This window comes from Rana temporaria, chromosome 3, assembly GCF_905171775.1.
Source record: "Rana temporaria chromosome 3, aRanTem1.1, whole genome shotgun sequence".
Taxonomy (NCBI): Eukaryota; Metazoa; Chordata; class Amphibia; order Anura; family Ranidae; genus Rana; species Rana temporaria.
Window position 1 is genome coordinate 218,150,684 of NC_053491.1, and position 25,289 is coordinate 218,175,972.

The following is a 25,289-nucleotide window of genomic DNA, read 5'->3' on the forward strand; positions in this document are numbered from 1 at the left end:
TACTGGAGAAAAAATGCTGCAAACAAGGTATGTGGAGCAGATAGAATCAGCACTATGGCAGTAGTTTAGAAAGGATTAGAGTGGGTTTACATCCACTTTAATATTACACATACACACACTTCATGCTTCCCGCTTTATGGAGATGCTGATTTCATTTTCCAGCAGGACTTGGTGCCTACCCACACTGCCAAACAAGTTTAATCTAGTTTAAAGCGGATCTCCACTCTAAAGTGAAGTCGCGCTGATCGGCACCCTCCCCCCCTCCGGTGTCACATTTGACACCTTTCAGGGGGGAGGGGGGTGCAGATACCTGTCTACAGACAGGTATCTGCACCCACTTCCGGCCCTAAGATACAGGCAAAATACGGGTTTTTCCCTTGCTTCCCGTCCGTCCCCCGTTGTATGCTGGGAACACTCGGCTCCCAGCACACAGCGGGAGCCAATCGGCTCCATATATATCAAATATATGTGTTTCACTTTTTTAATTGAATTCCTGAAATAAATTACCTTTCCGATGATATTCTAATTTTATGAGATGCAACTATACATTTTTACATAGGTCCAGCGTGGGTCAATGTAACTATGTAAAAATATACCATGCCTGGATTAATCTTTAAATACCTAAAAAAAAAAAGATTAGATTAGGCAAATATGCCTTGAAATTTTCACGTTACTGTCTCTCCTCCAATAACAGGCTCAAAACTTTGGCCTACACATTATGAATCGGTCTCCAACGGCAAACCACATATTGAGAAACTCGCGCTGTATAACAGTCGATACCGATATTTGCTTTTCCATATAAATTGACCCCTCAGTCATAAAGTGCACCTTTAAAAATACATTTGGTCAGAAATTCCTCCTGAAAAACAGGTGCATTTCCTGGTATGTGAGGGTGCCTAGGCATTCATGTACCAACAGACCATTGGCTGTATGATGTCTAAGGTACAGCTGCTTCTAACTGCTAGGCCAGTGAGATTTGTGATGTCAAAAGAACCAAGATGGCCACCTTCACACATAGAGACAGTGTTAAACCAGGCAGTGGAAGCTGTGCCTCAAAATGAGATATACAAGGATTAGTCCCCAGAATTCCCTTTGGGCTTCCTGCAGCTGATCTTTTCCCAATTTCTGACTTACCATTCCTTATTCTGTTCTGTGTCTCTTTATGGAGGAGGCCATCTTGTTAGAGGCAAGGCTTTGCTTCCTCATGTCAGAGCCTCCAGCAAAGAGAACATTGAACACAGTTGCAACAGTACCAAACCTTACTCCAAATCTCCCGAGATTAACAAAGGTTTAGAATCATCTTCAAACAGCATAAATGTGGGAGTAATCTTTCATAGGTAAGCCTGTATATTTATAAAAATGTAGGGCTGACTATTCAATTTCATATTTGAGCCCAATCATAACTGGTAACACTTTCACTATTTATGATAGCCCAGTAGAATACAGTATCTACCTCCCCTATACTAGTCACAGTATTTTTTTGCCAACTGAACTAAACTTGTGTTTCCACTAAACCTCAGAAACTATTAGCAAGAGTATAGAGTTGCAGCTAGAGATGCACTATATTGTCAAAACTATTGCAACGCCTGCCCTTTACATGCACATGAACTTTATTGGCATCCCAGTCTTATGCTGGCCATACACTATACGAAAAATCGGGCGAAATTCGGTCATTTAGACAGTTCGTTCGTTTTTCGGACAAAGAATGGGCACAACATCGATAATCAATGGGACGTTTTTGAGCCGAAAAAACAAAGTTTGGAATTTTTTTGACGAACAAACGATAAATTCAAAGGTTAATGTGTTTCCTGTCCGAACTGTCTGCTCTAGGTATATGTAAAAAAAAGCACCAATTTGTTTATTTTATTTATGTCCTCTGAACGATTTATTGGTCATTACATGATGGCACCATTGTTTAACACTCACGGTCGAATGTTTGTTTTTTCAAAAATTGGTTTGGCCGATTTTTCGTATAGTGTATGGCCAGCATTAGTCCGTAGGGTTCAATATTACGTTGGCCCACTCTTTGCAGCTATAACAGCTTCAACTCTTCTGGGAAGGCTGTCCACAAGGTTTAGGAGTGTGTCTATGGGAATGTTTGACCGTTCTTCCAGAAGTGCATTTGTGAGGTCAGGTATGATGTTGGACAAGAAGGCCTGGAACGCAGTCTCTGCTCTAATTTATCCCAAAGGTGTTCTATCGGGTTCAGGTCAGGACTCTGTGCAGGCCAGTCAGGACTCTGTGCAGGCCGCTGCTCTGCGTGTCCATTCAGACATGGAGACGTTGCTCGGCCCCATCCCCTCTCTCTCTCTCCTCATTGACTCACTGGCTGTGATTGACAGCAGCAGGAGTATCTCAGCCAATGAGGAGGGAGAGTCCCCCAAAAAAGTGAATGATCACATGCACATTGCTGGATCAAGGGGGAGCTCAGGTAAGTATTTGAGGGGCCTGCTGCACACAGAAGGTTGGTGGGCCTGCCACTTACCCAGACCTATATTGTGGATAAGAATCTTTGATGTTTCTTTGATTTTGCATATTTCCAGGTCAGTGATTTATAAAGGGCAGAAGACATTTTGTTAGGATAACAGCCAGCTAACTATAGCATTTTCAGAAGGGGATCTGCAATGGCAGTCTCTCTCATGACAGGTGTACTTTAAGCAGCACAGGTACTCTTTATTGTCCTCAGCAATATACCAGCTAGTAAACAACCTTGGGGAAGTCAGCTGTGGGTCACAGTTTGTGGATCTGGAACTTTCCTGTGGGGTCTGGAATGAACCATCTCTCCCAGAGTTTGCTGTGTGAGCTTGGGATTTGCCAAGGTTTGTATCTTCCATTCCAGTGAAGTAGCTTGGCATCACCAAGGACACTCTCAGATATCTGATCATCTGGACTCCATCCTGCAAAAAAAAAAAAAAAACATACTGCTACTAAAGAAACAGCAGTCCATTGGAAGGAAGATTTTATAACACTTATAAATCACATGATAATTGGAGCTCCTCTTTAAGCTCATAACTGGAGTACAGCCTTAAAAGAGTAGTATGGGTGTTTTTTTTTCCTCAATTACCTAGGTGGATGCAGCATTGGTCCCCCCCGGCGCCTCTACACTGAAAACCGAGCGATCGAACATCACTGATCACTTGGTTTTCACAGCTTGATGAGCAGAGAGCTGTAGACTGTTAGTCACAGCTCTCTGCTCTTCTCCTTCATCGCTCACTGGAGCAATGAGCTGTGGAGGGGGCGAAGCGGCCCTCTCAGGCTTTCAGCGGCTTGCAATCCGGGTGTCAATCCAGGCAACTGGCGGATCCAGAATCGGTGGTCGGGATGACGCGGTGCCTGGACTGTTTGAGTGTGTGTTTTTTTTTTAGTTTTCCATTCTATGTGGATTAAACAAGATGTGTCTTTTTTTCAACCAGACTAACTTTGTAACTATGCAACTATATATTAGGGTGGCAGTATCGATTAGATTGTGAATATTGTTACAATTATTTTGCTATGAGGCCAGATTTCCTTTGAGATGAAAAAATCAGGAGATATCCATTACCATTTACTTTCAGAAGAAAGTCCAATTTGTCCTGAAGACACAAAGTAATTGCAATATGTACAGTTTTATTAACATATGTAAAAGTTGTAAAATTTTGTTCAGGCATTAGGATTTGTTTACCCACCATAAAGGGGTAAATAATATGTATTTAAAATTAAATTGATTGATTCCATGTTTTCATTAACCCCTGCCCGCTGACTGCACACATATTTGCGGCTTCATTGAAGTGGGATTTTTTCCCGTGATGCAGCATATAAGCATATCTCTTCTAGTGCTGGAAATGCGCCGCACAGCGCGCTCCCAGCACAGAGACGTACTAACAATCAGGACCTGGTACACCTGATTCCGGGGCACCTGATCAATCTGATAGCCTCTGATTGGCTATAACAGTCGGCCTTTTGACTGGGATCAAGTGTAGAATTTGTTCTTATTAGTGTCCAGTAGGGGTGCTTTGCTGTCATTCTGGCCCTTTGGTAGGAATGGCTGGCTGTATAGTATCCTCACTGGTATGATGGGGCCATTAGGTTTCCTCCTCCCCTGAAACTGGGGGGGGGGGAGGGGGTCTCTCTTCGGGAGAGCCCCTCGACCTAGTACTCAGTGGTCAGCTTCGTCTGGCCATGAGGAGAGGGGTCCACCAGGCCTTTTGGCTAGATGGACCAAGTTCATAAAACCTTGTCCCTGTCAGGAGTCTTGCGCCTCAGGGGTTTAGAGTAAGGTCCTACCCCCTTCTGGGGGTGTACAAGAGCACACCCTTAAGTGCACTTTTTTGTTCTTTTTGTTTTTCCCACCACCGCGGATTTAAAAAAAAGTGATCAGTCAATGTGAGCCCACCCCTGTGTTTACTACCTCTTCTGAATGGAGTGGAGATATGTTGTAACTTCCTCTCCTTGCAGGAGATGAAGATGTAAATAAAAAAAATGTGTAAAAAAAATAAAAGAAAATAAACAATCAAAAAAAAAAAAAAATGGTGAGAATGGTGAGTTTTTGAAGTTGTACATTTATCCCACAATTGTTTTGGAAATTAAGATTTTTTTTTTTTAAATTGTCATATGAATTTATTTCCCACACATGGCATAAGCATACTTGCAATTACACCTCAAAATATAGTCAGCTACTCCTGAGTATGGGGATACCACATGTGTAAGACTACCTATAACATTTTTAAAGGCCCACATTTTGGAAAGCAAATGCCCATTCATGGTTTTAGTAGTGCAGTTGTCAGCAGACGATGATTGGGACTGGTGTCTCGCATAGTCAGTACAAAGGACTGGTGACGGCAGCAAGCAGGAACATGGTCCATACAGTGCAGGCAGCAGGCTGAAATGCAGGAAGCAGGCAGGAACATGGTCCATAAATAGTGCATGTTCCTAGCAGCAGGCAGACTCTTTGACAGTTAAGGTGGCAGGCAGAGTCATGGTTGGCCAGAGTCAGATGGCAGGAGACAGAAAAATCAGGCTTAGGGACTTGGTCAGGTAAGACCTGCATACAGGGGTAGAGGCTTCTTTCCACCCAAATGTCTTTGAAGCCTCCGGTCAGCAGACCCTAATCCGAGAATTACAAAACCTGAAGAAAATCGGAAACTTAATTTTAATTCAATTATTCTGGAGCACCCCTCAAATACATGAGACCCCTGTTATCTTGAATCCCGGTGGCAGCGCAAAAGAACTCTTCAGGTGACAGGCAAAAAGCATGGTCGATTAACAGTCCGTTCACGTGAAGACAGAAACATGGTTGATAGTTCAGAAGGCAGGCAGAGGCATGGTCAATGAACAGTCCAGGTCATACAAGGAAATAGCAGATAGCGGACATTGGAAAAATATCTTCACTTCATGTATTCTTCACTAATAGTGTAGTGATGTATGGTAGATATGGAAGTACTCTCCAATACAGAGTCCTGACTGGGAAAGACATTGGGGACAGAAGTATCGGGTGTCACAGCGAATTCCGTTATCACAACATCTTCTTTGGGGTTTGGGGAGGATATCGGGGAAAAGTCTTTCATAAAGTCTGATCACTGAATTAAAGTGAATTTGTTCAGGGGCGTGGCCCTCTGTATAGAGAAGGGTTGTAACAATGTCCTCTTGGTATTTCATATCCACCCCCCCTCCCACCTTGAATTGGTCGTGTATGCATTTTGGTTTCTGGATGGGACCCTTTCTTGTTCGTAGAGTTGGGCAAACAGTTCGAGCTGAGCAAAACTTCAGGCCGAACATCACCTGTTTGCCCGCTCGGCAAACACCCACATTTTCGGGTCGGGGGGGGGGGGGGGTTCGTCAGGATGTTCAGTGCATTCTAAGCCTTGATTGTCAAAGCTTTGCCCAATCAGGGCACAGTGAATAGCTGGATAATAAAAAAAAAAACATTGGCAGGAATAGAATTTTTGTTTTTTAAAAACGGCATGGGAGTCCCTCCAAAAATCCATGCCAGACCCTTGTCCAAACATGTAGCCAGGCAAGCCAGGAAAGAGGGGGGACGGGTAAGTGCCCCCTCCCTCCTGAACTATAACAGGCCACATGCCCTTAACATCGGGAGGGTGCTTTGGGGAGGGGGGCTTTGCATGTTGATGGGAACAAGGGTCTCATCCCCACAACCCTGGGCTGTGGTTGTGGGGGTCTGCGGACAAAGGCTTATCGGAATCTAGAAGCCCGCTTTAGCATCGGGGCCCCCAGATCCTGCCCACCCATATTGTACCCCTACTCATTCACCAAAAAATAAATACATAAAAACACACACACACCCCAAAGCCTCTTTTCCCCATCTCTTACCAACAACCCTGAGCTGTGGTTGTGGGGGTTTGTGGACAGGGGGCTTATCAGCATCCGCAAGCCCCCTTTAACCTATGTGAATGAGTATGGGTACATAGTACTCCTACCTATTCACCAAAAAAGTGTCAAAAATAAATAAACACACATTTTTTGACCATTTATTTTCCTAAAAAAAAAAAAAAAAAAAACCCTGATGTAGATCCATTGTTAATCACAACACCACCGTCGGATCTGAATTAAGAAAAAAAAGCTCTGCCTGTGACGAAGGATAACCGCCTGCTACCTGCTCTGCCGCTTGACCGCTCTATAAAGGTAAGGGGCTGGGCCACCTGGTGGCACTGTCTGTCTGGAGTGCAAAACCCCTTGTGCATTACCACCATACAATTTAATAAATTCCAAAAAAAAATGGATACTCACAAACATAAAAGATCAACAGGCTTGTAATTTACAGGTGAAACTTGAACAATTAGAATATCATGCAAAAGTTAATTTATTTCACTAATGCAGCTTAAAAGGTGAAACTACTATACAAGATGGACTCATTACATGCAAAGCAAGATAGTTCAAGCCGTGATTTGTCATAATTGTGATGATTATGGCTTACAGCTCATGAAAACCCCAAGTCCACAATCTCAGACAATTTGAATATTACATGCAATCAATAAAACAAGGATTGTACATAGAACAATATCAGACCTCTGGAAAGTATAAGCATGCATATGTACTCAGTACTTGGTTTGGGCCCCTTTTGCAGCAATTACTGCCTCAATGCGGCGTGGCATGGAAGTGATCAGCCTGTGGCACTGCTGAGGTGTTATGGAAGATCAGGATGCTTCAATAGTGACCTTCAGCTACTCTGCATTGTTCAGTCTCATTTCTCTCATCTTTCTCTTGGCAATATGGGGTTCAGGTCAGGCAAGTTTGCTGGACAATCAAGCACAGTAATCCCACAGTCATTGAACCAGGTTTTGGTGCTTTTGGCAGTGTGGGCAGGTGCCAAGTCCTGCTGGAAAATTAAGTCAGCATCCCCATACAGGGAGTGCAGAATTATTAGGCAAATGAGTATTTTGACCACATCATCCTCTTTATGCATGTTGTCTTACTCCAAGCTGTATAGGCTCGAAAGCCTACTACCAATTAAGCATATTAGGTGATGTGCATCTCTGTAATGAGAAGGTGTGTGGTCTTATGACATCAACACCCTATATCAGGTGTGCATAATTATTAGGCAACTTCCTTTCCTTTGGATAAAATGGGTCAAAAGAAGGACTTGACAGGCTCAGAAAAGTCAAAAATAGTGAGATATCTTGCAGAGGGATGCAGCACTCTTAAAATTGCAAAGCTTCTGAAGCGTGATCATCGAACAATCAAGCGTTTCATTCAAAATAGTCAACAGGGTCGCAAGAAGCGTGTGGAAAAACCAAGGCGCAAAATAACTGCCCATGAACTGAGAAAAGTCAAGCGTGCAGCTGCCAAGATGCCACTTGCCACCAGTTTGGCCATATTTCAGAGCTACAACATCACTGGAGTGCCCAAAAGCACAAGGTGTGCAATACTCAGAGACATGGCCAAGGTAAGAAAGGCTGAAAGACGACCACCACTGAACAAGACACACAAGCTGAAACGTCAAGACTGGGCCTAGAAATATCTCAAGACTGATTTTTCTAAGGTTTTATGGACTGATGAAATGAGTGTGAGTCTTGATGGGCCAGATGGATGGGCCCGTGGCTGGATTGGTAAAGGGCAGAGAGCTCCAGTCCGACTCAGACGCCAGCAAGGTGGAGGTGGAGTACTGGTTTGGGCTGGTATCATCAAAGATGAGCTTGTGGGGCCTTTTCGGGTTGAGGATGGAGTCAAGCTCAACTCCCAGTCCTCCTGCCAGTTTCTGGAAGACACCTTCTTCAAGCAGTGGTACAGGAAGAAGTCTGCATCCTTCAAGAAAAACATGATTTTCATGCAGGACAATGCTCCATCACACGCGTCCAAGTACTCCACAGCGTGGCTGGCAAGAAAGGGTATAAAAGAAGAAAAACTAATGACATGGCCTCCTTGTTCACCTGATCTGAACCCCATTGAGAACCTGTGGTCCATCATCAAATGTGCGATTTACAAGGAGGGAAAACAGTACACCTCTCTGAACAGTGTCTGGGAGGCTGTGGTCGCTGCTGCACGCAATGTTGATGGTGAACAGATCAAAACACTGACAGAATCCATGGATGGCAGGCTTTTGAGTGTCCTTGCAAAGAAAGGTGGCTATATTGGTCACTGATTTGTTTTTGTTTTGTTTTTGAATGTCAGAAATGTATATTTGTGAATGTTGAGATGTTATATTGGTTTCACTGGTAAAAATAAATAATTGAAATGGGTATATATTTTTTTTTTGTTAAGTTGCCTAATATTTATGCACAGTAATAGTCACCTGCACACACAGATATCCCCCTAAAATAGCTAAAACTAAAAACAAACTAAAAATTACTTCCAAAAATATTCAGCTTTGATATTAATGAGTTTTTTGGGTTCATTGAGAACATGGTTGTTGTTCAATAATAAAATTAATCCTCAAAAATACAACTTGCCTAATAATTCTGCACTGCCTGTAGAGCTCGTCTGTGAAAGGAAGCATGAAGTGCTCCAAAATCTCCTGATAGACGGCTGCGTTGACCCCCGGACTTAATGAAGCACAGTGGCCCAACACCAGCAGACAGGGCCGCCATCAGGGGGGTACAGGCAGTACAACTGTAAGGGGCCCGGAGGTCCCCAGGGGCCCGGATGGCAACCCCCTTTTTTTTAGGGGTCCGGAGGTTCCCAGGGGCCCGGAGGCCCACAGGGCCCCAGATGGCAACCCCCCTTTTTTTTATTTATTTTTTATAAAAAAATATATATATTTTTTAATATATTTTTATTTTATTTTTTATTAAAGGGGCAAATTTGTATTATTTTTTTTAGGAGTCCGGAGGTCCCCAGGGGCCTGGAGATCCCCAGGGCCTTGGATGATAACCCCCCTTTTTTATAAAAAAAATATATTTTTTTTATATATTTTTTTATTTATATATATATATATATATATATATATATATATATATATATATATTAGTGCTGTCAAACGATTAAAATTTTTAATCGCGATTAATCGCATTAATGTCATAGTTAACTCACGATTAATCGCTCTAATTTATGACGAATTTCCCCACAAATATCGCACAATTCTGCAAGTGATTATAATTTATTATCGCTGTTTTCTAGCTGATCTAAAACCATTTTTGACATAAAGGGACACTTTTGGACAATCTACAGTTTTTCAGGCAGAAAGAATAGTTTTTATTTTATAAAAGAACATGTAGGGCACTGGGCAGACCACTAGGGACAAGGGGGGTGTGTATTTTTTACATACAGTACTGTAATCTATAAGATTACAGTATACTGTGTGTATTGTGTTTGTTTACTTTTTTAAATTTGGCGCCGTTCTCCGCTCCCGTGCGTTGTAACGTCGCAGGGAACGGAGCTCGGCGGCACACAGGCACTGTGAATCGAGCGAGGAGGACCCGCCAAGCGAGGAGGACCCGCCAAGCAAGGAGGACCCGCCAAGCAAGGAGGACCCGCCAAGCAAGGAGGACCCGCTCGATCACACAGCGGGGTGGCATCGCTGGATCCAGGGACAAGGTGAGTAACTTGTCTGTGAATCCAGCGAAAAGGTAAGCCGCGCCGCGCCGCTGCACACTCTGCATGTCCACCCGAGGGCTCCTGCGTTAATCGCGCGACAAAAATATTGACGGCGTTAACATGGGTTTGCGTTAACGCCGTTAATATCGCGTTAAACGCACAGCCCTAATATATATATATATATATATATATATATATATATATATATATATATATATATATATATATATATTATTATTATTAAAGGGCCCAGAGGGCACCGCATATATTATTATTATTTTATATTATTTTATTTATTTTTTAATATATATATATATATATATATTTTTATTAAAGGGCTCAGAGGTCCCCAGGGCCCCATGTGGCAAACCCCCTTTTTTTTATTATTTTTTTATTAAAGGGCCCAGAGGTCCCCAGGGCCCTGAATGGCAACCCCCCCTTTTTTTATAAATGTTTATTTTTATTTTTTTATATTTTTTTACTTTTTTATTTTTTATTAAAGGGCCCAGAGGTTTCTTTTTTTTTATTAAAGGGCCCAGAGGTCCCGGATGGCAACCCCCCTTTTTTTGTAATTTCTTTTTCTAAAAAAAAAATGTGTATGTATATATATATATATGTATTTTTTTAAAGGGCCCAGAGGTCCCCAGGGCCCCAGATGGCAACCCCCCTTTTTAAAAATAAATACATTTAAATATATTTATATTTTTTCTTTTTTTCTTTTTATTAAAGGGCCCAGCCAGAGGTCCCCAGATGGCCTTTTTTATATATATTTTTCTTTATTTCGTATTTTTTTGTAAAGCCCCCCCCCCGCTTCTCAATTCGTGGCAGCCTCAATTTTAGGCGGCAGCAACCCCCCCCCCCCCCCGGTTATCTTCTCCAGGGGGCCCATGCCTGAAGCTGTGTAAGGGGCCCCATAATTCCTGATGGCAGCCCTGCCAGCAGATGACATGGCTCCCCAAATCACCACAGACTGTGGAAACTTCACACTGGACTTCAAGCATCTTGCAGTGTGTGCCCTTTCCATTCTTCCTCCATACTCTGGGTTCTTCGTTTCCAAATGAGATGCAAAATTTGCTCTCATCAGAAAAGAGGACTTTGGACCACTGAGCAACAGACCAGGTCTGTTTTTCTTTAGCCAGGTAAGACGCTTCTGACGTTGTTTGTTGTTCAGGAGTGGCTTGACAAGAGGAATACGACATTTGAAGCCCATGTCCAGGATCCGTCTGTGTGTGGTGCCTCTTGATGCACTGACTCCAGCCTCAGTCCATTCCTTGTGAAAGTCCCCAACACTTTTGAATGGCCTTTTCCTGACAATCCTCTCCAGGCTGCGGTCATCCCTGCTGCTTGGGCACCTTTTTTCTTCCACATTTTTCCCTTCCACATAACTTTCTATTAATGTGCTTTGATACAGCACTTTGGGAACATCCAACTTCTTTTGCAATTACCTTTTGAGGCTTTCCCTCCTTATGGAGGGTGTCAATGATGGTTTTCTGCACAACTGTCAGGTCAGCAGCCTTTCCCATGATTGTGATTCCTACTGAACCAGACTGAGAGACCATTTAAAGGCTCAGGAACCCTTTGCAGGTGTTATGGCTTAATTAGCTGATTAGAGTGGGACACTTTGAGCCTAGAATATTGCACCTTTTCACAATATTCTAATTTTCTGACATTGTGGATTTGGGGTTTTCATGAGCTGTAAGCCATAATCATCACAATTATGACAAATCACGGCTTGCTTTGCATGTAATGAGTCTCTCTCATATACTGTATTAAACATGGAACTAGGTTTGGGACTTTGAATGAGGCATGTGGATAACACATGCCTCCATCCCTGAAAATTGAAAGAGAGAAAGGGTTGGGACTTTAAATGAGATGTGTGTTGATGCAAACAGTATGTATAAGTAAATAAATAAAGTTGTATAGCGTAATAACCAGGCTCAAACTTACCAACCAAATTGCAAGCCAAATTCAACTGTCTAACTTAGTATGTTAAAATCAGAGGATTGGTTGCACACATTTGCAAATATATGGATAAGCCAGACTCAGCTTACAAGGCTCTCTGCATTCCTGTGGTCCTAGCTAAACTTTTCTAGATTTCTCAGTGGAGGCATACAAGTGCTAATGAGTAGATGGAGAGCAGGTGACTAGGGGTGTGTGTCACCAGCCAACCTCCATCTAAAAAAGGTGTGGCAATAAAGAGCACTGGAAAAAACGCATAAGGGTAAATGTATAAGCATCAAAATCGCATCTCCATCCCTATTGGTAAACATGGAACTAGGTTTGGGACTAGTTTCACCTTAAGTTGCATTAGTGAAGTAAATGAACTGGGCCATTGTATTTTAGTATATAGCCACTGTTCATTTGGTTATACATAATTTTTGGTAATTTGCAAACACATATAAATTCTCATATATTTGTGTTTTTTCTATAACAATTAGCACGGTTTGCACAGATAATTTTTTCACCTGTGGGGGAAGCGCAGATTGCCCACGCTTCACAAGTAATACAACTAGGTCTTGTCTTGCCTTCAGCTCAGATTGGAAAGTAAAGGAAAAGCAGCAAACTGATGTTCTCACCTCCAGGTCACTCTCCTCTCCCTTCCTATCAGCATGCGTCTTGTTAGCATATAAGCACTGGAGCACAACAGACTGGCCCCTGTTGCTGCACTTCCCTCCCCAACCTGAGCTTTGCTGTACAGGGAATATCAAGAGGTCAAATTCAGGTATTTACACTCGTTGCTTTAAAAAAAAAAAAAATCTGCCTGGAGTTCCGCTTTAAAAGGTGATTGCACCCTCTGGCGTCACATTGTTTTAAGGGTGCGAATTACAAGAGGGGATGAACAAAATTACAAATATTCGGGTGGGTAGCATAGTTCATCTATGTTTAAAATTGAGCAGATAGGTTTAAATTCTATTTTAATGTTATTGAATTTTGTATAAAAGTTACATCATTTACCTAAATAGTATTCCTGCATAATGAAAGTGAGAGTATACTCACCCAGATGTCTGATGTGCCAGTTTGGAGTGATTGGGGAATATTTATCGTGGAAAACGATAAGCATGGGTGGAGTAGCGACACCTCCTCCAACAGTACTGCTGTATAGATTCTCTCTGAAAGAAAGCATTATTATTATTAGTGTTGCTAATAAACTGTCTGGCGATTGATCTTTTTCACACTCACTACAAAGTACATTTATAAAGCAGTGAAATGTGACATTCACCAAACATTCACTGCACGGTATCCTCCGGGGGCATGTGTTTTAAACAAATGTGATTTGTTCAATTTAAATGTAAATTGTAGCGCTATAAAAGAAACTATCAAAATCCAAAATCACTGTGGTACATTTGCCTTTCACCTACCATATTCTCAATAACTATCATAACACTTCTGCAGATTGACCAATCACTTTATAAAGAAATCTGTGCGCAAAATTCGCCACTAGATGTTGGAGACTCACCAGATAGGAGGACCTCGCATGTATAAAGGTCAATACTCAGTTGTGTCAATAAAGAAAATGCAGGACTCCTATGTCATCTGGCTTCCCAGTGATAGGCAGCTCTGATGGGCACAAATAGGCTGCACTGGTTGCCCCTGATGAGGCCACACTGATGGCCACTAAGAAGCTGCACTGTTGGGCACTGGTAAGGAAGCACTGATTCAAGCACTGATGGGCACTGATAAGGCTGCACTGATGGGCAGCACCAATGGGCACTAATAGGCTGCACTGGTTGCCCCTGATAAAGGCTGCACTGATTGCCACTAAGGAGCTGCACTGTTGGGCACTAATGAGGCTGTACTGATAAGGCAACACTGATTCGGGCACTGATGGGGCTGCACTGATGAGGCTGCACTCATGGGCACTGATAAGGCTGCACTGATGACACTGCACTCATGGGCACTGATAAGGCTGCACTGGTTGTCACTGATAAGGCTGTACTATTGAGCACTGATAGACAGCACTGCTGGGCACTAATAGGCTGCACTGATGGCCACGAATGAGGCTATGCTGCACTGATAAGGAAGCACTGATATGGGCACTGATGGGGCTGCACTGAGGGGCACCGATGGGCTGCATTGATGTGCACTGATAAGGCTGAACTATTGGGCACTGATGAGGTGGCACTCTTAAGCTGCACTGATAGGGCTGAACTAATAAGGCAGCACTGATGGGCACTGATAGGCTGCACTGATGGCCACTTATGAGGCCACTTGATACCCACTTTTAATGTACAGAGTGGAAGAGGTGGAGCTCTAAGAGGAAAGGTGGAGCCTAAATAAGAAGGGGTATAGTTTACAGATGGGGTTGATCTTTAACAGGAAATGGGTGTGGCCTTGACAGGAATGGGTGGGCCATATTTTAATTAGGGGGTACATGTGTTTAGTCAGGCCTAGGGCAGCACAAAACCTAAATACACCACTGCTTCCCACCTCTCTTGATCCATAAGGATAAAGGGTACCAGTTGTGGTCGCTCCAGTGGCGATCACTGCAGTGGGGGCTGCTCCATTAGGGGTTTCATAAATCGACCGACCGAACTTGGGGGGGTCAGATGGTTTGTTTGCTGCCCCTCCCAAAATTGGAGCACCAGCCGCCACTGAAGGGTACTCTCCCAGAACAAAAAATAGAAAGAGAGGCTCCAAATGATGCCAATTAAAACATGCATTGCACTGTGTTCATAGTCCATTAAAAATAAATACGCTGCCTTAACATAACACATGACACATAACACACTTAAAGAAAAACTAAACTCAGGACACTGTGCCTAAAAAGGTAGACAGAGGACAAAGGACTAGTCACTAGTACTGACTGTGGTCTCTCTAAAGCTGATCTTTTCCTATTACTGCCCATGCCTTGTTCTGCACTGTGTCTGTATGGAGGCAGCAATTTTGGTAGAGTAAAGAATAGTGTGCACAGTAGTGACATCACCAAATCTCACTTCAAATCTCCTGAATCTAGCCATCAGAGGCAGCAGTGCCTTAGATCTCACATTGAATATATACTGTACATTTACATGCTACTAGAAGTGACACTGACCCTTACCAAAAACAGTCAGAAAAGATCAGTAGGGGAAAAAAGTGTCAGTGGCGTCCACCTGTAAAACCCTTCCTGTTTTGGAGGTCGTCTCATTTTTGCTCATCTAATGCACCTGTTGTTACTTTCATTAACACCAAAGCAGCTGAATCTGATAACAATCCCCTCTGCTATTTAACTGGCCAAATCAATATTCCAGGAGTTATATTGACTTGATGCTATACTCTGATTAAAAAGTGTTTAAATGTTGTTATTGACATGACATGTATTAAAGCTCAACTCTGGGAAACCTAAATATGATCCCTTGCAGTGGAGCCGTTCGGGCACTGCATGTATTGATTGCTCATTTAGGACTAGGCGACATAGAAAAGAAGATCTACTTATCTGGTCCTCTGCTCCTCCGCACTGATAGACAAATTCCCACAACATCTTCTTCTGCATTCTCCAGTGCTCTAAGGTCCTGATGTCTTCAAGACCGATGCAGGTTCCACCGATGTCCTAATGATGATGAAGAACAGTCCAACCACAGAGCACGGGGTGGAGCTGTCTACCAGGGGGGCAGAGGTTTAAGTAAGTGCTTCTCCTCTTCCCTAGACTAAATGAGCATTTAACCCATGCAGTGTGGGCAGGGCTGGACTGGGACAGAAATTTGGCCCTGGACTTCATCCAGACTGTCCCACTTTGATAGGTCTCTCCCCTGCCGGCCGGACAACTCCCGCACCCCCCCCCCCCCCCTGGCCACCCAAGCCCCCATTCCCCCTTCACTAGCCACTAGCCGTTCTACTTTATTAGAGTAGAAGGGCTGGTACTGCTCCCCTTATAGGCAGTACCAGTGGGGAAGCTAGACATTATTTCACCCGGGGCAAAGAATCAGTTCGGCCCCCCCCCCCCCATGGGACAAGATTAGGTAGAAGTGAGAAACTCCCAGGCCATAGCTGTTGAGCCAGCTGTCTGTGCCCTCCCCCCATGATCCTCTGTCGTCCCCCCTGCTCCTCTGTTCCCCCCAGGTGAGCGCTGCAGGGAGGGAAAGACAGAGGAGTGGAGGGGGGCGGCAGTCCGTTGTCACTGAAGCTGGCCCACTGAGCCATCGGCCCACCGGGAAACTTCCTGTAGTCCCAATGGCCAGTCCATCCCTGAGTGTGGGCACATTCCCACTTCAAGGGATAATTTTCCCAAAGTTGGGGCTTTTTGGCATGCATTAGGTGACTTACTCCACATTTTTCTTCATCCATTTTTCCAGTTTCTTTGTGATGTGCTGTTGCCTCCACTCAGTCATGTTGGCTACAAATACTCCTGGGTTAAAGGAACAAGTGCTAGGGCTTATGCCCAGCTTCTGAATAGACTTCTTCCTGTAGTCTAGAAATCCCATTAAACTGTTCTGCAAGAGAAGACACATGACTAATGACCACTGTGCTTTGGCAAACAAACACCATTTATGTTTTGTTGGGTATCTTTGTCTAAAGCCTAAAGTGGTTAAATACTTCTGCTGCCCATGTACCTCCAGACCTATTGATAAATCCGAAACTCAGGCAACTAATTAAAACAACATTTTTTTTTTTTTTTTTTAGGGCTCCACGTTAATGGCATTTTGTAAAAAAGGTTTAACACAAATCAATAAAATCTGACACCCGTTAGTCGTAAATTGTTTGTGTCATTCCTCAAGGTACCACTTTTTCTGGACAGCTTGGCCTGGTAAAGGAATGGTCGGATCACAATGTGAAAATAAAGAGACAAATAGAAACAAATGGAGCCACCACATCTAGCAATTGGTAAGCTACAATATACAGGGCTCCCAACTGTCCCTGATTTCGAGGGACTGTCCCTGATTTGGAACAAAGTCCCTCTGTCCCTCTTTCCTCCTCATTTGTCGCTCATTTTGGTCTGACCTATATAGTTGTATATAAAATGCACTTCTTTCTTTCAAAAGGTGTTTCCCAGTGCTAAACCTTTCATCCAAACCATTCTGCATTTGTAAATTTTAAAAATCAATATAAAGGAATAGTAGTGGTAAAAAGTCCCTTGTGGATTTAATTTACCTTTTTTTGGGGGGTTAATTCTCCTTTATGTTCTATGCCTACATACCTTTGCTAGTAGGTGTTCCTCATTCCCATCTCAAAATGTTGGGAGGTATGAATATGTGGTGTCCCAGTACAGGTATTTGTTGTAGTCCCTGTCAGATTGAGGCTCTCGGCTTGTGGGATCTCCCCTGCAGGGACTCAGATAGTTATGATGTGATTTATATACTGTTATGGTTGATAATACGTTTATTAGGTGTGTATAGCTTTAAGAGGTTTAGTCAACCATCTCATGTTAAGTCAGTGTATTAGAGTCAGGAGGATTAAATGCTAGATAAGACCTTATTGTGTTATGTTATCCTACAAGGCAGTCTCTATGACCCACAGCTCTCAACCAATGAGCTTCAGCCTCATCAGGCCCTTATAAGGGATTGTACTTCCTGTTTAAGCCAGTCTAATGCTTCCCTCAGTTCCTGGCAGAGCAGAGCAACACACAGTCAGAAAAGCAGTGCAGGCCTGAAGCCTCCAGGATAAAATACAGCAAAGAGTGGAGTATCCCTAAACATTACAGAACCAGTACTTCAGCTCATTTATCGGATCAATCCGTTATTCCGGCGAAAAGCCTCAAGTCTACAGACACTTCAGTAAGTGTATCTATTTTTCAGCCTAGTTAAGCATAGGCCCTGAATTACTATCCGGCTTTTGCAGCCGAGTATATACAGTATATGATCAACTAAGCTCAAGCATTATCAGCTGTGTGATCCAGAGACTGCCTGCAGAACATTTTGACACTCTGTTTAAAGCTGTGAAGATTTTGACACCTGCCTTCATGCCAGTAAAGCCTTTGTTGTTTTAACCCCCTGTTGTGGACTGTGTTATTACCATCCTAACTAGCGGGGATACGGAGGCCCCCGGAGCTGTAGTTTCCCGGGGTATACCAAGACTACAGTGGCGTCACGTGACAGAGAGGGTTAATACCATCTGGCCCTCACTAAGGGTTAATACCACCTGACCCTGGGCTCCTAGCCCCAAGAACCAAGTAGCTAACCATCAAGCACATGTGTGTGGCCGTGGGACTCACCCTCCCTGGTCACCACATCGTTTTCTGGCGTCACGAACAGGATACGGGTGTACGCCTTAACCATTCAGCCACTAAAGCAAGTCCCCCCCCCCCCCCCAGAATCTGAACTGTGTCATTGAAAGTAATTTACTCAGCGAGGCGCATATACAAGTGGTGGGGGAGGTGAAGGAAAGACTGTTAGCTGCCATTGTTAAGTGGAGAAAGTCTGTACCTGAAGGGGTTAAATTGTTTCCAGCATTTCCCGCGCGCGGGAGCGGTCGCAGCTCTGCCCAGTCAAGCCCCAGCGGTGACGCCTCTTCAGTGTGCAAGCCGGAACTAGAGAATCCACTCTGTGTTGCACGGAGGAAACAATTGCTGACCGGACCAAAAAAAAAAAAAGGAAGTTACCGGGCGCAGCCATAGCAACGTGTCCGGCAATAAAAGACAGCGCACTCAAAGACGTCGCACTCAAAGACAGCGCACTCAACGACATCGCACTCAAAGACAGCGCTCTCAAAGTTTCTTAAAGTGACAGCGCACTCAAAGACAGCGCTCTCAAAGTTTCTTAAAGTGACAGCGCACTCAAACAAGGCTACAACATGTCAGCCCCAAGATCACCAGATGCAGGTGATGTACCAGACCCTCTTGCGGCTCCTGCACAAGCTACCCCTCCGGGATCACCTTCAGTGCGACGTCATGACAGTGGGGCCCCCCCATTCTACCTGGGGAAACCTGTGTTGCCTAACTACAGAGGGGATCCCTTTTCCCTCAAGGATTTCCAGGAGAGCTTCCAAAGCATTTTCTCTCTCTACTCTCTCCCCCCTAACCAACAGGTGCTGTTGCTCTTGGGACAGTTGCAGGGACCTGCACGTGAGGAAGTCCGTACCTGGCCCACTTCTGAGAAGACTACAGTAGATCAGATCTTCGAGGGATTACATCAGGTATTTGAGTCCCACTCACCCTCAGAGGTCCGCCTCAGGCTGTACGAGAGGCGACAAAAGCCGGGGGAAACACTAAGGGCATATGCAGTAGCCTTGCAGAATGCCCTGGAGGCAGTCCAGAAACTGGACAATATCACCCCTGACCAGGGTAACAAACTATTGATGGATAGATTCATAGAAGGGGTCCAAAATAAATGGGACAAGGCGCAATTAAAGATGTTAGCTGTACAGAACCCCAATATGTCTTTCTCTGCCTTTAAGCGCCTAGCCCTTCAAGTTATAGAGCAGGGGGCAAGCCCTGAGGAGCATCCTGACCCTAAAACGAAACCCATGGGTGCGGCGGCGTGCCCTGCACCACTGTTACCACCAGCCCCCGCACCCGTGGCTGTCACCCCGGCCTCCACTACAATTACTGAGATTCAAGAGGTTAGACAAGATATTGCCCAGCTTACCCAAGTGGTAAAGGAGTTGGCTAATCACACCACTCGGGTACTTAGAGAGCCTCCAGAGACTAAGAGACCTACTCCTGCCCCTCCTCCCCGTTATAGCGGGCCTCGCTCGGGACCATCTAGTAGGCCTTACTGTGATTTCTGTGACAAACCCGGTCATTGGAAGATGCAATGCTGGGCTTTAAACGGGCGTCCCCTGAGGTCGAGGACCGGCCCTCAGGAAAACGAATCACAGGTCCAGCAGAAGAGCCAATTTACTCAGGACAGTCCTTATACATTGCATCCTGCCCCTATGTAAATGTTACCATAGATGGTGTCCAACTGCAGGCCCTGATTGATACAGGCTCGCAGGTGTCTACCATCTCTAAGGGCCTATTCTATAGGTACTGGAATGTCGATTCATTGTGTGAACCAGATGATATGGATTTTAGTGTCCTGGCAGGGGACGGGAAACCAATTCCCAGACATGGGTACTGGGAGCCCACTATTCAGCTGAGAGGTCACACACTTAGAGGTCAAGGTATAATTGTCACTAATGTCACGGTACCAGGGGCCACAGAGTTTATATTGGGGATGAATATAATGAGACATTGCTTCAGTGATATTTTGGATGCCTTGCATGCCTCTCTCCCCCACATGTCTTCCTCAGGTCAGAGGACTGCGCAACACCATCTCAAAATTCTAAAAGCAGAACAGAAGTTCGCGAACCGGAGAGGAGAAATCGGTAAAGTTCGGATCCAAGACATGAGGCCCGTGACCCTGCAGCCGAACACAGAGACAATTTTGTGGTGTCGGGCGCGCCCTGGTGTAAGGAATCAGGACTATCAGGCCTTACTGGAGCCCATACAATCTGAAGATTTTCCTTTGGTCCGAGCTGCAAGGAGCCTAGTGACGGTGGTGAATGGACGGGTCCCAGTCCGCCTAGTTAATTTGTCCGGCATAGCCACCACCCTACCAAAGTACACTCCAGTGGCCCAACTTGTTTTCTTGGACTCCAGTGACATACTCTCTTCACGGAAGGCGGCCCAACAGCTGAGTGCCCAAACCGTGTCAGGGGCTACCGAAAATTCTCCAGAACCTTGGTGGCGCCAACTGCAAATAGGAGGATCTCTCACCCCACCAGAACAAGTCGAAGGGGTCATCGAGGTGGTGAAGGAGTGCCAGAGTGCCTTCAGCAAACACCCAACCGATTTTGGAAAAACCTCCATGATTAAGCATCGAATCCTGACCGGCGATAAACCCCCCATCAAGGAAAGGCATCGGCCTGTGGCACCAGGCATGTACCAAACCGTCAAGAAACTGTTAACCGACATGAAGGAGGCAGATGTAATACAAGAGAGCCAGAGTCCCTGGGCAGCACCCATGGTGTTAGTTAAGAAGAAGGATGGGACCATCCGTTTCTGTGTTGATTACAGGAAGTTGAACGACATCACCCATAAAGACGCATACCCTCTCCCCCGGATTGAGGAGTCACTCACCGCGTTGGGTTCTGCGGCCTACTTCTCTACATTGGATCTGACCAGCGGATACTGGCAGGTGCCCATGGCCGTCGAAGACAGGGAGAAAACAGCCTTTGTCACCCCCATGGGTCTTTTCGAATTTAAAAGTATGCCCTTTGGGCTGTGCAATGCCCCAGCTACCTTTCAACGGCTGATGGAGAGATGTCTGGGACACCTTAACTTCCAGAGTGTCCTACTCTACCTGGATGACGTGATTGTGTATTCCAAATCCTATCAGGAACATTTGACTCACCTGTCCGACGTCTTCCAAGTACTGATCCAGCATGGTCTGAAAGTCAAACCCTCCAAGTGCCACCTACTCAAGCCACAAGTACATTACCTGGGCCACGTCGTCAGTGCCGAAGGGGTCCAACCTGATCCAGCTAAAGTCGAAGTTGTCAAGAATTGGCCTATCCCACGCACCGTTAAGGATATTCGGAGCTTCTTAGGATTTTCAGGATATTACCGCCGCTTTATTCCTCATTTTGCACAAATTGCAGAGCCATTGACCTCTCTCCTGCGAGGCACGGCGAAGGGGAACTATAATGGCAAGCTGCCTGTGGAATGGGCCAAAGAGCAAGAGGTGGCCTTCCAGGCTCTAAAACATCTATTGACAGAGCCTCCCATCCTGGCCTATCCGGATTATACTCAGCCTTTCCGACTGTATACAGATGCCAGCTTCGAAGGACTCGGAGCAGTGTTGTCCCAGATGCAGGGAAAACAAGAGAGGGTGATAGCTTACGCCAGCCGGAATCTGCGAGGGGCTGAGAAGAATGATTCTAACTACAGTTCCTTCAAGTTAGAGCTCCTGGCCCTCGTGTGGGCAGTCACCGAAAAATTTAAGGACTATTTGTCAGCCACCTCATTCACGGTCTACACCGATAACAACCCCCTGGCTCACCTGAACACCGCTAAACTAGGTGCCCTTGAGCAAAGATGGGCCTCCAGACTGGCCAACTATGACTTCTCTATTAAGTACCAAAGTGGCAAGTCTAATATTAATGCGGATGTGCTATCACGCATGGCTCCTGGCGAAGATCCCCCAGTGGAGGACAAGTGGGAAGATGTGGAGATGCCTCCCTTCTATCAAAGATTCGTGAATCAGGATGTGGTCGTCACCCGTGAGGGGAGTGAATCTGGGTCTAAAGCAATCCAGGAAGACCTGTATACCTGGAGGACCCTACAGGAAGAAAGTCAGACTATGGGAGATCTGCAGGAGTATTTATTGACCAGGAGAGTACCTCCCCGGTTACGACGGGGCCAGAATGACTACGAATTGAAGCGATTGTGGCGTCAGAGGAAAAGACTATTTGTGCACAAAGGAATGGTGTACAGGAACTTCTTGGACCCAGTGTCGGGTGAAAGGCTACACCAAATTCTGATCCCTCGGAGAGATGCCGCCATGGTATTGAATGCCTACCACGACCAGTCAGGACACTTTGGGGTCCATAAAACAGAAGCCACCATCCGACGCCGGTTCTACTGGATTGGAATGAGGAGCGACGTTGAAAAGTGGTGCAGTGAGTGTGCAGTCTGCAATATCACCAAGAATGGTCACAAGAATGCGCGAGCACCCCTCCATTCCATTCAGAGCGAGAGGCCCAACCAATTGGTCGCCTTGGATCATGTCAAGCTGTCACCTACCCGGTCCGGGTATTCATATGCTCTCACCATGGTGGATCACTATTCCAAGTGGGTAGTGGTTGTGCCAGTCAAAGACTTAACAGCCCAGACGACAGCCCAGAAGTTCTACACCCATTGGGTACAGATACTTGGATGTCCTGAAACTGTCTTGTCCGACCGAGGTCCGGCCTTTGAGGCCCAACTGTTTCAAGAATTGTGCCAGTTCCATGCTTGTAAGAAACTCAGGACCACTGCCTATCATCCGCAAGGGAATGGACTCTGTGAGAGGATCAACCAGGTGTTTATCCACATGCTGAGAGCGGCTTCTGTATCCCGACCTGAAGAGTGGCCTCAACTAATGCCTGAATTGTTGGAAATCTACAACAATACTATCCACTGTTCCACTGGTTATACTCCATTTTACCTCATGATGGGCCGACACGGTCAACTGCCTAAAGACAGGGTCTTTGGACTTCAAGCACCTTTCAACCACTCCCCTCAAGCCTCTTCGGAGTGGGTCTCGGAACATCAGAAAAGGATTCAGGAAGCGAGAGAGATAGTCAACAAAAAGATGGGCGAGGCACACTATAGGCAGCAACAGGACTACAACCGCCATGCCTCTGCCCAGCCGTTGCAAGTTGGTGATAAAGTCTGGCTGAAGAAGCATCCTAGAACCCATAAGTTGGACTCCCTTTGGGAAACTGAACCATACACAGTGATTTCCATCCCTTACCCGGACTCTGATGTCTACTCAGTTCAAAAAGCCGGATATGAACCACAAGTTGTCCACCGAAACCGGATCAAGCTGTGTCACAAAGGGAACCTGCCTGTGTTGGTGCCTCCTTCTGCACCACCAAGTCTTCCACCTCCAGTTCAGCCAGCACAAGTGCGGCCCACCAAGCCAGTTGAGCCTGAGAGGCCACTCCTGATGTTCGAAGATGATCCTTTCTTCCCTTCTGACCAAAACGTCTTCTTTGGTTATGTGCCAATCAGTTCCATTCCATCAACCTCAGTCTTGGCACCAGAAGCTCCAGAGTTTACTCCAGCCATCCGCTCACCTGCTGCAGTCCCATCAGAACCTTCTAATGTGGGAGAAAGCTCCATAAGTCAAGAGCCATCACAGGCCCCCATTGTCCAAGATGAAGGTGCAGCTGTCAGTCCAGAAGAAGCAAGTGTTCAAGGAGAAAACAGTGCTCCAGAAAGCTCAGAAATGGTGTTGCGTAGATCCGCCAGACCTAATTTCGGATATCCCCCAGCAAGATATAGGGATTAATCCATTAATTATACCTACAATATATGTAGATAGACTACATACACCTCAGTTAGTATACATCTCAAGTATACATCATTACTAACTAATATGTCACTAGTTACCTACTTACCTTATTTAGTGTATAGGAACATACCTGGCCAGTAAGTCTCCTATCCCTCACTTAAGCACTACAAAAAGAAAAGGGTATCCTATAAGAAATGTCTAATTATGTACTTCAGACATAGAATAAAAATGTCTAGCAAATATTAAAGTGTGTTCTGGGGAGAAGAGCTAATAGCCTAAGGGCCCCAGTAGCCAAGGCATTGGGTAGAAAGCCTCCGGCAGCCCAATCCAAAACCTGCTCAGTCTTGAAAGTGTGATCTAACAATAATATACTGTTCAAAACTGAGTGATAATGTTTAACAGATATGTATTCTGTCTGGGACCCAGATAACCACTTACCCTGCACAAAATAATGATCTCACTTTATCTAATAAGCCTGCAAGGGACGTTTATGTGTATAATGCCTCAGGACTTATCATATGATCCTGTTCTTATATGTTTATTTTTCCCAAAGAACCTGGAACGGACATTGGTGTACAAATGCCTCAGGACTTCTAGTGGCCCCAAGGTCACCTCATTCCTCAATCCATCAGTGCCTTAATCGTCGAGGACGACTTCTGTTTAGTGGTGGGGTTTGTGGTGTCCCAGTACAGGTATTTGTTGTAGTCCCTGTCAGATTGAGGCTCTCGGCTTGTGGGATCTCCCCTGCAGGGACTCAGATAGTTATGATGTGATTTATATACTGTTATGGTTGATAATACGTTTATTAGGTGTGTATAGCTTTAAGAGGTTTAGTCAACCATCTCATGTTAAGTCAGTGTATTAGAGTCAGGAGGATTAAATGCTAGATAAGACCTTATTGTGTTATGTTATCCTACAAGGCAGTCTCTATGACCCACAGCTCTCAACCAATGAGCTTCAGCCTCATCAGGCCCTTATAAGGGATTGTACTTCCTGTTTAAGCCAGTCTAATGCTTCCCTCAGTTCCTGGCAGAGCAGAGCAACACACAGTCAGAAAAGCAGTGCAGGCCTGAAGCCTCCAGGATAAAATACAGCAAAGAGTGGAGTATCCCTAAACATTACAGAACCAGTACTTCAGCTCATTTATCGGATCAATCCGTTATTCCGGCGAAAAGCCTCAAGTCTACAGACACTTCAGTAAGTGTATCTATTTTTCAGCCTAGTTAAGCATAGGCCCTGAATTACTATCCGGCTTTTGCAGCCGAGTATATACAGTATATGATCAACTAAGCTCAAGCATTATCAGCTGTGTGATCCAGAGACTGCCTGCAGAACATTTTGACACTCTGTTTAAAGCTGTGAAGATTTTGACACCTGCCTTCATGCCAGTAAAGCCTTTGTTGTTTTAACCCCCTGTTGTGGACTGTGTTA

General features: G+C 45.0%; 1 protein-coding gene across 1 annotated transcript in view; it reads right to left on the minus strand.

Annotated features, from left to right (window-relative positions):
- Positions 1-2,398: 2,398 nt before the first annotated feature.
- The window catches only part of GLT8D2 (glycosyltransferase 8 domain containing 2), a 55,423-nt gene continuing 32,532 nt past the window's right edge, over positions 2,399-25,289 (minus strand). The window contains exons 9-11 of the mRNA XM_040344253.1: positions 16,207-16,373; positions 12,964-13,076; positions 2,399-2,897 (exon numbers count right to left, since the gene is read on the minus strand). Of these exons, the coding sequence (XP_040200187.1) occupies positions 2,731-2,897; positions 12,964-13,076; positions 16,207-16,373 (447 nt within the window). The 3' untranslated portion in view covers positions 2,399-2,730. The remainder of the gene's footprint in view (positions 2,898-12,963; positions 13,077-16,206; positions 16,374-25,289) is intronic.